Source organism: Poecile atricapillus, chromosome Z (genome assembly GCF_030490865.1).
Source record: "Poecile atricapillus isolate bPoeAtr1 chromosome Z, bPoeAtr1.hap1, whole genome shotgun sequence".
Classification (NCBI taxonomy): domain Eukaryota; kingdom Metazoa; phylum Chordata; class Aves; order Passeriformes; family Paridae; genus Poecile; species Poecile atricapillus.
In genome coordinates, this window is record NC_081289.1 from 31,841,939 (window position 1) to 31,856,849 (window position 14,911).

The 14,911-nt window shown below is 44.2% G+C and overlaps 1 protein-coding gene across 1 annotated transcript in view; it reads left to right on the forward strand.

The window, feature by feature from the left end:
* The first annotated feature begins 475 nt into the window (after nt 1-475).
* The window catches only part of LOC131572783 (transmembrane and coiled-coil domain protein 3), a 124,569-nt gene continuing 110,133 nt past the window's right edge, over nt 476-14,911 (forward strand). The window contains exon 1 of the mRNA XM_058826131.1: nt 476-572. Coding sequence (XP_058682114.1) covers nt 561-572 — 12 coding nt within the window. The 5' untranslated portion in view covers nt 476-560. The remainder of the gene's footprint in view (nt 573-14,911) is intronic.

Sequence of the window (14,911 nt, forward strand, 5' to 3'; positions counted from 1 at the left end):
CGTTTCGAGAAGCTGGAGCACCGTGGGATTCGAGCGCCAAAAGCAGCGTGGTCCAAATAGCTTCCCACGGTCGAACCTGGCTGGGGCGATGCAGCCATCCAGCACCTGGGACCATCCAGCCATCCAGCCCGGCGCCTCCTCGCTCCCGAGGGAGCAGCCCCAGCGCTGCCCTGCTCTGCTCTGAGCCGGACCGGCCAACGCGGCGCGGCCGAGGGGCGAGCGCGCAGCTTTCCGCGGGGGGCTCTCCACAGCGCTCCGGGCGCCCACGCGGCGTGACGAGGAGCCGCCCGGAGCCCGCTCCGCGCCTCTCCCCGGCCGCGGCTGCCCCAGCCCCGGGCGGCGGGGGCGAGCGGGGGCCGCGGCCGGGGAAGGGGCCGGGCGGCGGGGGTGGGTGGGCCCGGCCCCCCCCGCGGCCGCGCTGCCTCGTGGCGGGCGCAGCCGTTGCGCCGCCGCTCAGTGCGGGCAGGCGGGCGGGCGGCGCGCACGGAGGGGCCGCCGCGCCGTGAGGGGCGGGAGAGCGCGGCGCCGCGGCGGGGAGCCCCCGGCGCTGCCCGCCCAGCATGCTGCGCAAGGTAAGCACCGCGCTCGCCGGAGAGGCGCGGGGGGCGCGGGGACGCCGTCCAGCTTCGGGCGCCGAGCCGGGCGAGTCCGGGCGGGGACGGGAGCGGGGGCAGCGGCGGGTCGGCCGGGGCCCCGCCAGGTGGCGCCTTGGCGGCGGGCGGCCCCGCGGGGCAGTTGCGCCCGTGAGGGCGGGCGGGGCGCGGAGCCGCGGGCGCGGTCTGAGGGGCGCCGTCCCAGGTGCGGGCAAACTTTGCCTCCCCGGGCGGGCCGCGCTCCGGCCGGAGTTGCCGTGGATGCCAGCGGCGGCGGAGAGCCGGGGCGCGGGGTCTCCCCGCAGGCCGCCGCCGCTGGCCGCGAACGCGGCGGCGCGGGGCGAGTGCCGAGCGGCCGGAGCCGCCCGGGGCCGCGGGCGGGAGCGGCGGCCGTGCGGGCGGGCGGCCGGGGGCTTCCCCCGCCGCTATTGTTTGTTCCCTGCACGGCTGCATACGATCCCTTGGCTGCGAGATCTCGGGCACGGATAGACTTGGGCGAAGGGAACAGCTCTCCATCCACACTAGGCAGCGGCGCTGGTGGTCCTGTGCGCAGGCGAACGCAAGGCTCTCATGACCGCCGAAGGCACTGCTATAAAGGTGTAGAAAAATAACCCGAAGCTCTTAGCCGAGGAGAGCGTGGTATCCAACCCGACTCCGCTTTGGAACTGCAACCAAAGGCTTTTAAAGTCAGCAGGGATCCGCTCCCTGACATCCAGCTCCAATCACAATTTTCACTTCTCCTTCCAGAAAGGGAAGCTTCCCTTCTAGGTAGACTTGGGCTGCATTCTAAAACAGGCTGTAACAGGATATTGCCAGTGTAGAAGGCACGTTATCAAAAGAGTGAATCTCGTAACTGCTCAGGCTTCTTGTCCCGCTGTTTTTCCTGTCTTGCTCCCATTTTGTGTGATCTTTCCAAATTTTGTTGTTACATCCTTGGGCCCATTAGCCTAAGTGTGCAGTAGCTCAGACAACTGGAGTAGTAAGACATCTCTCAAAATTCATGTTAGAAGACATGGGAAATCTCTTCCATCACTTCCTGGTGAGTGAGGTAACCTTCAGCTGTTCTGAGCCACGGATCCAGGTTGCAAAGGTTGCACTTGGTTTGGCAGAGTCTGGGGAACACAGAACAAACAAGATGATCTCTCTTTGTTTTGTGAGGAATCCTCTGCTTAGCTGGACTCCATAAGCCTTACATTGCTAACTTTTAAAAACAGCAGTATTTTACACTTAGTGTTAATTATTGTGTATTTGTTATATGGTTTGGACAAGCTGGTTAAGAGAAAGCTGATTAATTTTACCCTCTCCTAGTGAATAGCATGGAACGAATGCTTTATTTGGTTTTCTTCCACTGCCCATCCTTTGGTACAAGGAGAGGAAATGAAGAGGTGGTCAAGATTTGAACTTAATGTTTTTTTTAACGGTGAAATTACATTGAGGATTGTGGATACAAGGTATCTGAGCCTTGTTTCTTTTTCACACCTAATTCTGTGGCTATTCAAGGGCTGAATCAGGCTTTGAGGGTTGGTTTATGCTGTCAGCCTGTTTTGTGCTGCATGTTTATGAGCTGTCCATTGCAGACTGACCTCCGTGTGAATTTTGGGCCACCTGTGCTAAATTCCTCTGCTGTACACAACTAGAACACTGCCAAGAGATATTAAACTAAGCTAACTTTGGCTTAAAGTGATAAAATTTATAATTCCTAATTTTTAGGCAACACAGTGCTAATGAAGGATGCATAACAAATTGTATGAGAAAGAAAAACTCCCTTTAGAAAAATGGAGCAAGAAACAAAAAGAAATTGCAGTTCTGAATCAGGAGTGTTCAGATTCTACTTTAGGCATCCCACTGGGCAACCTTCCTCACTGAGTTCATAGTCCTTAGCTTGTCTTGGAAAAACAGTAGTCATGTGTTGAACCAACAGTAAAAATTTCATGCCATGGTTCTCTAGGATGGAGTATGAAACTTCAGTGTTGACTGCTTTGTCTCTTCTTTATTCTCTGCTGTTCCAGAGTATTTTCTACCATTTCCATTTTAACATCCCCCTTTTTTTGCTTTTGTATCTGTGAGAAAGGGAACAGAAAACACAGAGAAACCCCTGTTTTTCTATTGTTCCTCTGTCATTTGATTTTATGGCCAGCAACAGGAAGCCTAACATTTGAGACCTCTCTGATTTGCAGTCCCTAAATGCAGTTACTGTTTTGGTGATTGCTTCTAAAGTAAGTAAATAAATACATAAAAGCTGAGGCACTGACCACTGAGTTGGAAGGCTCAAGCTCCTGCATGGGATTTAGTATGGGTCAAAAACTTTGTGTTGAATCTACACTTTCCATTTGGTTCGTGTTTTCCAATGCCATCTGTGCTCATAAAGAAGCAATAAGTAAGAGTTGTTTTGGGTGCCTCACTAACATAACAAAAACCTGGGGTTTGTGGCTGGAGACATGAAAAAATGTTCTTTCCCTTTCTGTTTGGGATGTACTGAATTTCAAGTGTAATGCAGAGAAAATAGGTCTGTGAAGATGGGTGGAATCAGTGAAATGTTGGTGCCTTGGAGGAGCTGGAGGAGTTGTGTGGATGGGGTGGGCTTTCCCTAAGCTGAGCCCTTGGCTCCCCAGGTGAGCTGGTCTCCCTGAGGAGCCTGCCTGCTCCCCACGCTTCAGTCACTGAAGTGGAATGAAGTCCTTCAGTCCTTCAGCGCTGTGCAGAGGCTGGCAGTCCTGGGGCTTCAAGTGTGGCACAGCGATGCTCTGTGCAGCACCCTCTGCGCTTTTGCTCCTGTTTCCAGAAGCACATCTTAGGCAGACAACCCTCCTTGTGTTCGTCAGGTCCCTGTCACAGTCTGTGGAAGAAAGCAGTGCCAGCCAGGCTAAGTGAGATCTGGCACTGTGCAGCATGGCACAGAGAGCACCATGGACAGGGAAGGATCGGCAGTAGCAATGCTCTGCTAGCCTGCTGCTTTCAAGATTCTCTGCTGGGCCTGGAGCTCAGCTCAACAGCTCACACCAAGTGCCTGCCTCTGCTTACCACCCCTTTTGTCTCCTCCAGCTACTTGTGTCCAACCTGTTCTTCACAAAGGGAGCACTTCCTAAAATCCTTGGAATACTAGTGAGATCACTGATTACTAATTATCCTAACACCGTATTTGATCTTTCCAGACAGAATCCCCCTGCTTTTACTTTCTCTACACACTCTTTTCAGACTTCAGAAATGTGATAGTTGTGTGTACAGATCTTCCTGGCCACCACTGCTTCTCTTGCTCTTCAAGGTCTTTTAGAGATGACATAGATAGCATAGAAATGTCCAAGTACTTTCTTGCTTGTATGAACCCTGTTGTGTAATATGTAGGTGCTGCAGCTGGATGTGTAACTTATGTCAGCGGAGGCTGGGCCATTTGATTTCACTCCACATGGAAGATCTGATTTCTCTTTTCACTTAGTTTCCTTATTAATAAGAAAATACTAATGCATATGTAAGCAGGAGGAAAATTCCTGAGGTTGTTTTCCTGTTTTTGCATACCTCCTCCTTCCTGGTCATTCAAATACTGTAGACTGGCATTGTAGTTAATGGAGACAAGCTGTCTATTAGATATTGCAGGAATGTGGTAACAGAGAGGACAGGCTACATTTCCAGCTAACAGATGGAAAGCCAGTTCTCCAGACCTCAACAATCTTGTCTCTTTGGATTTGTTCCTCTCAGTATCTTTTGCCAGATGACCTACCTGTCTTAATTGACCATATTAGGAGTTAATTTATTCAGTCTCAGCAGTCTGTCACCAGATCACTGAAGTACATATTAGATATAAATTCTCACTTATGTCTGCTTATATTATCTCTCTGATTATCAGCTCTGTGTTCCTTGTTCATTTTCACTAGGGTAAACAAATTCATATGTCAAATACTGCCACTGTTATTTCTTCAGGCAAGATGTACCTACACTTGGAAATTAATGAAAATCAAATACATCAACAAGAAATTAGTATTTAGGAACAACAAAAAGAAGAAACTAGTATGAGCAGAATATACTGGAAATCCAGGCTGGGCTAAACAAAGTCTGTAATGAAGGTGAAATTGTGTACTCCTTCTGTTTTTATTATGTATCATTTAATACTCTTAGGTGGGTTTGAGCTCTGATACTCAGTAATCAGTGACTACTCTTGCAAGTATTTACAAGGGGAGGGAGACAGTCTGGTTTATTAATTCATAAGGTAGTGAGGAGAGACGAATATACCTTGTCAGGTATAGAACAGTGCTTGCTATAAAATTTATTCATCAGATGTTTGAGCAGAATGAAGGCTTTATTTTTACTAAGTTGTCATTGTCTGGTCTTTACAACTTGTTGGGCAAAAACTAGGACAATTTGTGATAATGGGAGAGAGTGGCACTGTGGCACTGCTGGGGAAGAAACATGCCCTTTTGTAATATTTATCTGCTCAGAAATTGCCTTCAAATAGTATATAATACTGTCAGTCAAAGACTAAATTTCAGGGCCGAGGTAATACAGAGATTTTCCTTTTCAACTATTCAACTATTTTAGAGGCTCTACTATTTTGACTACCCTCAGGGAATATGAAATGTGTTAGCAGTTCCATGCTAACATGACATAGCAAATCCATGACAACAGATAAGTTACTTAAGCAATAGATTTAGCTGAGTTAACATGCAATCAATTTAACTGGCTGAGGCACAGGCTACCCTGCCACAAGGGAGCACTGAATAAATCCCGACTCCAAAACAGAGTGGCAGTTCAAACAGGGGGGGCTCTTGCCTTTGGGAGAAGCAGGACAGACAGAGATTTCTACAGCTGGGCATGCTGTGATGTGTGTGAGTTTAAGCAGATTTTAGTGAATTTGCAGTGAAATTAGGTGCCTGGAGGTGTTTAAGTGCCCAAAAGATCTCATGATGTGCATGAGGATTTCAGTGGGATATCAGCATTGGTTTTGAAGAACTGGAGAGGATTTCCTGCCTTTACCTCAAGCGTTCCTCTTTGCTAAGGAGTTCATCTTTCCCATCTCTGCTTCTTCTGTGGTTTTTTTTTTGAATTGTGATTCAACTGATTAGCAGCAGGATTCTTCTCTTCCAAGAGTGTCTATGATGCAAAAACAGATCAAAATGGGAATTTTCCAGTGCTTGAATACTTGAAAGTCTTCAAGGATATAAAAGGGACCAAGGCAATGAGGCTGAGACTTCAGGCTCAGCAGTGGTGTGTGCTGTGGCAGACAATAGATGATGGAAGGATATTTAATTCTGCTCAATAATATAAAATAGGATGTTAAAAAGGTAGGGTGAATTTTCTTCAGTTTTCAAGGTCTTAAGTCAGAAGTGTCATTGTGGTATAAAGAAATGTCAATGGAATATGTCAGATATATCTACCATCTACTTAAAATCTGTCCTAAGATTTATTTTCTTAAGATTCTGGAGTAAATTTCTTTAATGGTGGGCAATAAGGAATCAAAATGTAATGGAAAGTCAGTAGGGTTTACGTATCAAAGTCCCTGGGTTCACTTTCTAAAATAGCATGTAAATGACTGATGTGCTTTCAGCTGCCTTTTTTACTGGTAATATTTTTATCTGCCACCCCTGTTGATAAGCAGAGAGGACAGCAAGGCATAAGTGACATGGGGAGGAGGAATTAGAAAGTGACTGACTGCTTGATCTCTGTCACCAAAAGAACTGGGGCCATCAAATGAGACCATCAGGCCTCTCAAGTTCAGAGCAGAGGAATTTAGCTGTGAGATTCCTGGCCACTGGGATTTGGGGGAAGCACGACTTTCCATGGATTCAAATTCACATAGACTAAGCCCCTGAGGATAAAATGAACACTGCTGGCTCAAAACCCCCTTGAGCTGCAGATCTCCAGTAGCTGGGAATTATTCTGGAGAGCAGCATTACATGATTACTCTAATCATGGGAATCTTCCCAAGACATCCACTGTTGGCCACTGTTCCAGCCAAGATACAGGCACTGATTTAGTGTGAACCACTATGTTCCTTACCATCTAGCAACACAGAACCAAGCTTTGTTTTTTGTTGAGCTCGCTTGTGAGATATTGATTAAGCATGTCAACTGAGAAAAGTTTTGAGTCTGTGTTGTCTCAGAGAACATGTACATAATTTGAGACTGATGTGAGAAAGGAAATGGAGGAAGGCTAAGATGTCTTAACCATGTAGACTTCATTGAACTAACCCCAGAAAGATTTGATTAAAGTTATTTCTTTTGTTCAAGATTGCCATTCGGGGCAGGGGTAGGTCAGAAAGGCTGGTTGCACATTTCTTGAAAGCTTGCCTGGGCCAGGATGAACATTTCTATTTCCTCTTGTTCTGAGGAGGAGACAAAGCACTTTCTAGCACAAAAGGCACAGTTAACATCCCTTCCTCTATATGTTCTCCACTGCTATAATGTTGTCCTACTGACAAGATGATTAAATCTTAGTTTTAAGAAACATATATGAAAAAATCCAGGCAAGGGAAAAAAAGGGAGAGACTAGCTGATTGAAGAGTAAGTAAAACTTCCAAAAGCCTCTGATAGTCTCCAGTTGTAAGATGATGTAAATAATGGCTAAAGCTCCCCTTTTCTGCCCTGCTAAAACATCTGTGCATATCTTGACAGATCTCATGAGGCTTCAGGACCTTTAAATTCAGGACAATGGCTCTTTGGTCACTGTTTTCCTGCTTCTGAGCAATTGATCTTAAGCCATTGTATTTAATGTAGTTGAACTTGACCTTGAATGCCAGAAACCCTCAGAAAAGGAAATGCTCCGCTAGCCCATATTATTCTTATGAGCGGTGTTTTAAATAGAAAAATAGGTTTTTATTAAAAAGAACTCCAACAAACAAAGACCAGAAAATATATTTCTGAGGAAAATATTATTATTCCAATGAAAAAGTAATCTCTATCTGGGAAAAAAAAAAAAAAAAAGTGCTTATATCTCTTTATTCTCTATGGGAAATAAAAACATTTTCCAGGAGAAAAAGAATTTTTCCCCTGCAGCAATACAGTATTAATGCTTGATAGTTTAATTCAGAAATTCTACTTTCTGTCTTTTTATTTAAATTAGTAGGAATGACTAATTGCTAAATTACTAATTAGTAAATTAGTTTTTTGGGTCTGAGGTGGTTGTTGTTGTGGTTTGTTTGTTTTATTATTGTTTATCTTGGGCATTTGTTAGCATACAATTATTCGTCCCAGTAGTCAAATTTGTGAGTCTCCTAGTAGTTCTCTGTTCTTTTCAGGTATTCTAAAACCTGTTTTGTTATGTGTTCTCTTTGTCTTTTCCAGTTTATTTCTGGACAGATGAATAAACACACTTTTTAATGCATTTCAATTATCTTACTTTTTGTCAAGATATATTTTCAGGTAACACAGTTAATTAAAACTCCATTAACTGTTTAAAAAGGACATATCCCCTGGTGGCAAACCTTTGGTACTGGCCTACTTGAGTTAATGAGTGTGAACGGATGTATGATAAATATTGACTTGCTCAAAAATAAAGGGTTTTTTTTATCCTTTTGATAGTTTTTTATGGTTAAGCCTGAAGATACATGTTTTCTACTGCTGTTTTACTACTTAGATTCAATTTATTTGGATCTTCCTGAGGGTTAGAGACTGTTTCACAAATAGTGTGGCCAGCAGGGCGAGGACAGTGATTGTCCCTCTGTATTGAGCACTGGTGCGGGCACACCTCAAATCTTGTGTCCAGTTCTGGGCCCCTCACTGCAAGGAATATGCTGAGGTGCTAAAGTGCCCAGAGAAGGCAACAGAGCTGGTGAAAGGTCAGGAGAGTGAGTCATATGAGTGGCTGAGGGAGCTGGGGGTGTTTGGCCTGGAGGAGAGCAGGCTCAAAGAGGGAACCTCATCACCCTCTACAACCATCTAAAAGAGGCTGTAGCCAGGTGGGGCCCAGCCTCTTCTCTCAGGCAGTGAGTGACAGGACAAGAAGACAGAGCCTCAAGCTGCACCAGAGGAGGTTCATGTTGCATATCATGGAGAATATCTTCATTGAAAATGTTGCCAAATATTGGAATGGACTGCCCAAGGAAGTGGTGGAGTCACCATCCCTGGAGGTGTTCAACAAACGACTGGACATGGCACTAGTGATATAGCTAAGTTGGCAGGGAGACGTTTAGTCAAAGGTTGGACTCAATGGCCTTTTCTTTTTTCTCTTCCCTTCTCTGATGTTGAAAGCAGGACTGGTTGTTGAGGCTTTCAATACCACTTGCTGCTGCCAGGTCAACTACTTGTCTGGGCAAACTGTACTTTTTGTGCTTTTTTTTCCTCCTGCACAGGAGAGCAGCTGAGCATGAGACTAACTGAATGAGGGAAAGGAGCAGGGAAAAGGTCCTTCTGAAGGGTGATAAGTGTCATATTACATGAATAAATATCAATTTTTTTAATTACTGGGGAAAAGTGTAGCCAGAGAGCTTTCTAGGCTGCAATCCTGGGTGCTGCCATTGCACGTCTGTGTAGAATGAGTTGAGGGTGTGAAGAATAAAAATCCCTAGCCTTGGGTGATAATAGAAGCCTCAGTTTTCTGATAGTTATTTATTATTCGTTCTTTCAATGTGTGATTCAAGAGGGTGTTTTTGTCCAAGAGTAGCTTTTAACTTAGTCCTACAGCAGGTGACTTGTTTCAACTACTGTTTTCAGATACTAAAAAGTAGGAGTGCAGATTTAGCAAGCAAGAATGTGTATCTTCATATATAATACTCAGGTAATTCATGCATGTTGAGACAAAAATAACAGATTTATATCCTAATACATTTGTATTCCCTTTCTAGGGGTGGGACTGAGTAGTCAAGGCTTTTGTACTTGGCACCTCTGCTGCCAGACTACAGAAACTGAATAACCGAAGAAAAAATGAAGTTACTTTTATTCAGTGCTCTCTTGCAGGAATATGGCATTGGTGGAGAATAAAGGAATCTGAAGTCCCTGGTAATGGATAGTAATGTAATGTAAATCCCCAGGCAAGTTAAGTTAATGTATTCTCGGCATGGTGCCTGGAGTAGGATGGGGGGGAGGAATGGGAAGGGATGAATCAGCTCTGATGTTTTGCAAGATCCTGCCTTCTTGTTCAATATTGTCTTGTTTTCTTTGCCTAAATTTATTCCTGACAGGTGGTGACAGAATGTTTTCATTAAAGAAAAGTTTCCTAGAATTGCAGAAATCATATAAAGCCTCCTGTGGCAAACTAGTGTTCAGACTTAAAAGTGGCCATATTTTCTTTGCCATCTCTTAAACGGATTGGAATTCCACATTGCTGCCTAAAATCTTTTTTCTCCCTGGGCCCCATTATCCAGAAGTGCAAGGCAGAGAGCACAGAAGTGCAGCTCTTGCTGCTGACCCATGCACGGAGGGAGAACAGCTACCTGCAGGAGTCCTGGGCAGCTGCACTCAGGTTGAACCTTGTCCCTGACACCGCGGTCGCCCTGACACCAGCTGGGCTCGGGGCAGTGCCAGCAGGTGTCCTGACCTGCTTTTGCGCTGCTTGATGTCAAATTATGGATCTCCTATTACATTCTTTCACTAGAACCTCTCAGGTATGGATATACAGCTTTAGAACAGTCAAGAGAGGGCAAGCTGGTGCTTTGACAAGCTGGGCATAGGGAACAGTGCTATAAGAATGCTGCTGTAAGAATGACAGGCTATAGCATTTGCAGAGGCTGCTTGTGCCTCCTTTGTGCACAGCTGGTGGAGCCAGAGTAGATCCTGATGCTCAGGGGACAAACCCACGGCTGTTTGGGTGGGGGGTAGCTGTGTCTCACGTCATATGCCCTCAAGAGCTGGTGGCTCAAGTTTATTGGAACCTGCCCTGCCTGCTCTGGTTTCCCAGTTGTGGTTCCTCAGTGAATTTATATGAGAATGTAGGATCACTGTCAGACTGTGGCACTATGGGGACAGATGAAAAAAGACTATCTGTACATGAGAAGTCAACCAGCGAGCTTCTGTGTCCAGCTCTAGGTCCAGGGACTGTATGTGGACCAGGTTTCAATGGGTGAGGTGGGATAGGGGAGAGGAAGAGGAGCTTCCTGATGAACCAGATGCTGGTGTCATTATTCTCAGCAGTGCTGAGCACACTGGAGGTGGTTTTTGAACGCTGGTTCTAGTGTGTTGATCCACCACCTCCAGAATAGCCTGCCTGTAACCAGTGCCCAGGTGTTCAGGCTGGGTTTTCTGTTCTCTGTGATAACTATATTTAGACAGAATACAATTTAGAAATGGAAGACACAAATCACTGAATCAGAGGGAATCATGCCATTGAATCAAATGAAGAAAAAGTAATACTTTCCCTAGTCAATTCACTTGTTTCTTGCTTCTGGGGTCCATTTTGGTTTCATGAGCACATTTTCTTCCTTGGCACTGCTTCTTAGGAATTTTTAAAGTATATGTGTGGTCTTAGTATTTTTGCTGTGCTTGAGATCATCACTGTGAACCTTACTCATTTGAATGGTTCAGTCCCCTGGGCCTATACAGCGGTCCTGCTGCTCCACTGGACAGATTTTGGCAAACAGCTTAGAGATGTTAACGAGGGGGGTGGAAAAGGAGAGATACTCACCACATGGCTGAGTGTGCATTAAAAAGCCCTTGCCTTGACATAACTTAATGCTTGTAGGACTTCTCATCTTCAGAGTGCTTGCAAGCTTTAATGAATCCTCATGACACCACCATGAAGTGATGTAAATATATATTATCACTACAGTACATGGGAGGGCAAGAGAGAAAATTTTCTGGTGCAAAGATTGCCAGAGATGCCAAGGGGAAAACCTGTAGTTTTAAATGACTGTCTTATCCAAGACAACTGGAAATTGCCTTTCTAAGTTGCTGTGTTGTAAAAGCATACATTTGTGTAGGCACATGCATCAGTGCTCTCCTGAACAAAGAAATGTTCCTTAACTAGTGCTTGGGAAACCAGTGCAGCTTTGAAATAGCTGAGTGATTCTGCTGGGAAAAGCTGTGAAATTTTTATATCTATCACTGAGCTTACTAAGGGGCTTTTTTTATAGCTTGTTTAGCAATTTCAGACTTTGCTCATGTGAGTTCTCCTTCCCCATAACTCAGTTTGAAAAGCAGGATGGAGGAGAGGGAAAGGGATAGCACCTTCAGAATATGTGAGGAGTGGGCCTTGTGTCTCTGGGCAATAGTTGGGAGGAGACAGTAGCTGAAGGGGGGTGGTTTGGGGCTGAGGATGCCTGACAGAGCTGTGGTGTGAAAATTCAGTCATTGGAGGAAGCGTTGCTGGGACCTTCAGGGACTCTTCTGCTAGTTCTGCTGGAGCATCCTTTCTGGTCACTGTAGGTCCTGGTCTTTGTCCTCTCCCACTGTTTGCTATTGTCACACTTCACAGCCAATGCCATTTCAGTGTAATTCTACCCCTGCTGCATCCACCTCCTCCCATCTGTATTTGTTCTCTCCTCCTAGCAGCTCCTTGGCAACCTGCCACATGAGATATAATCTGCAGTCTCAAGTAGAGAATTACTGTACTCTGACCTCCGCTGTATTGCAGACTACTTCTACCTCATAGGGCTTAATCCTGCAAAGAGCTAAGCTCAACTTCAACCAGGCACCCCTATGGAAACTGCCTTCCCACAGTTGGATTTATGGTTTAGAGCAGTGCATGTGTGGAAATACAGTGACCACTAAAGGGTATAAATCAGGATGATGGATTAAGTTTACCAAGTGAAGTCTGTCAACTAATTCTAGCTGTACAAAATAACTTTCTCTTTAGAGGGGAGGATTTTCTTTCATGAGTAAAAAGCTAAGGTAAAAATGCAAACCTAGTCAGGATTACTAATGCAAAGACTGTAAGCTATTTCTTTTACTGGTAGCACTAATGTTTTCTGATCAGCTTTCAGTGAACATAATTCAAGACTTTTATATATGTATTTATATAAATCTAGAGATTCATGTGGAGTAATATCTTGTAAGACAAATACGTAGGTATGCTGAAGAACTAGGACACAGATAATTACATTTCTGATTAAATTAAGTATCTGCATATTGAAATATCCATGAAACAACCCTTCTGAGGTATTTTAAATGGCATAAAACTCATTAGCTGTATCCCTGCTGATTCTGATGCACATTTCTACTCAACTTCTCCAAACAGTATGACACTTCAGTTTGTTTGAAGGCTGATCAGGTTAATTTGCTTGCAGTAACATTGTTTCAGAAGCTACAAAGGGCATTTTTCCATTACCTTAGGTAACTTCACAATTACTACTACTGTGGGCATTTCCCTTTCTTCTCTCCTTCCAAAGGAAATGCTCCCACAAATGCTGCCTCCCACCTTCAATCATACTGCTGTCCTCTTGGAGTACATCTACCAGTGCTGCATCCTTTCAGAATTACCTCCAGGCTCTATGACTGGCTTCTTTAGCTCTGGTCCCCATCTCCTGCTATGTGAAGTTTCTGTAGCTCGTCCCAATTCCTTTATAGCTTACTCTCTGGTCCCCTTCTATGGCTTTCACTGCTGCTCCATGTTCTCTGTAGTCAGTGGGCTGAGGCAGATATCAGATATTTTCTTCCTGCTCTCTTTCACTGCTCCTCACTTTCCCACTTCTTTCCTGAAAGACCCCTCAGAGCCATCACCTTTGCATGGTATTCATTGCCTTGCAAATAGGACTTCGGGTACAGGTCTCTCTCAACTATCTTATATTGCTAGGATGCCCTTCAGATAATGAGGTGTGAAAGAGGGACAAAAATTACTCAGAGTGCAGGATTAGATTAATGTATCCTCTGTCTTAGTGAGAACAAACATGCAAGTGATGTCCCAGTTTTCACAGATGCTATATTTGAGAATTTTCTGTTAGCCAGGGGTACATGCTGCTACCCAGGAACAAGACTCCTGTGATGCTTTGGCAGTTATGAACTCTGTGTGTGATTCCCAAGAAGATGGTCTGGTCAATGAGTAAAATGTTTGGTTTTCACTCAGATTTTGGTTGTGTGTCTTATACTGAGTGTTGCCTCACAGGTACTGCTGTGTACTTCTGTGTTTGGGGTAAATACATGGGATTGAATTAATATTGAGGACTTCTGTGTAGTCCTTGCCAGTATCTAGAAAAGGAGGTATGTGAACTCACGTGTTGAACTTACTCCGTTTAAGTATCCTGCATTGCTACAACAGACTGAGAATTAGCATCTGCATGTCACATTTTTGTAGTACTAGTTTAAACCAATTGAGCTGTGTATGATTTGCCTTCTGGACTTTCCCTCTTGCTAAAATCAAGTGATGATTAGTGCTCACTCTAAGTTAGACATGAGTGAAATGTTGTTCAGCTAAACAGCTTGAGTAATGTAACAAAATGGTGCCATTTTGCATGCCTGTTTGGAGCACAGAAAATCAATCTGCTTCCAAAGCTGGAGCCTTGGATATGTGGGTTTCTAGAAGTTTCTGACTTAAAGCCTAGTTTACCTTATAGTTATGATAATCATGCTGTCCAGCCATGAGCATGTAAACTGCACAGATTATGTTCAGGAATTACATTGTGGAAATACAGACAGGTCTGTTTAATGAGGTACAAAAACTGTTTTGCATGAAATGTATAAACTTCAATTATCCACATTCAATTGTCCTTTGAGACACAAAGGACAAAGGCTAATTTTGATAATCAGGCTTTCCAAACATGGCAGGAATATTCAATATGATGAGCCTTAAGAATCATGACCTCATCTGGGATGACATAAAGCTCGTATAATTGAAGTGCTTCTGTATTGGATTCAAAGGATTTAATAGTATTTAATATTTGAGCTTCAGTTTGGTAACTGCTGTTAGTATCCAACTCAAAAAGATCTGTAAAAGTCAAGTAGGTCCAAGGGCTTCTCACTGCCACTGGTAGTCTTCAATTAGCTATGACTGGGGACAGAAAAGGAGAATTTGGTAGCCTACTTCTTAAAGAGAGCCAGTGTTCTGTCTTTCCACAGTGTACTTGCAGACTTAAAAAGAAAAAAAAAGTCTTGATTTCTCTAGAAGTTGTATTTTAAAATTTTAAAGATAAATACAAAACCTTTTTTGTTAAGGTTTGAAGCTCAGAATGTTTTGGAATGTTTTTCTTGCTCATTTAGAGAAAATCCCACTTCATTTGAATTAATTACTGCTCCTATGGTGATATTTGCAATAAAGACTATCTTGGATGATCAAAAGAGGAAAAAAAACCCCAAAAAACTAAAACTCATCATATAAATCTTACTGGTAGAATCTGATTAACTCAGAATGCTGATATTCACAGGTTCATCCATCCTCCTGTTTCCCACTATCACTGTCTTTTGGATTTTAAATGCATAGAAGGTTTTGCAGCCAACTGCAGTTGAAATAATCTTCCCATTGCCTTG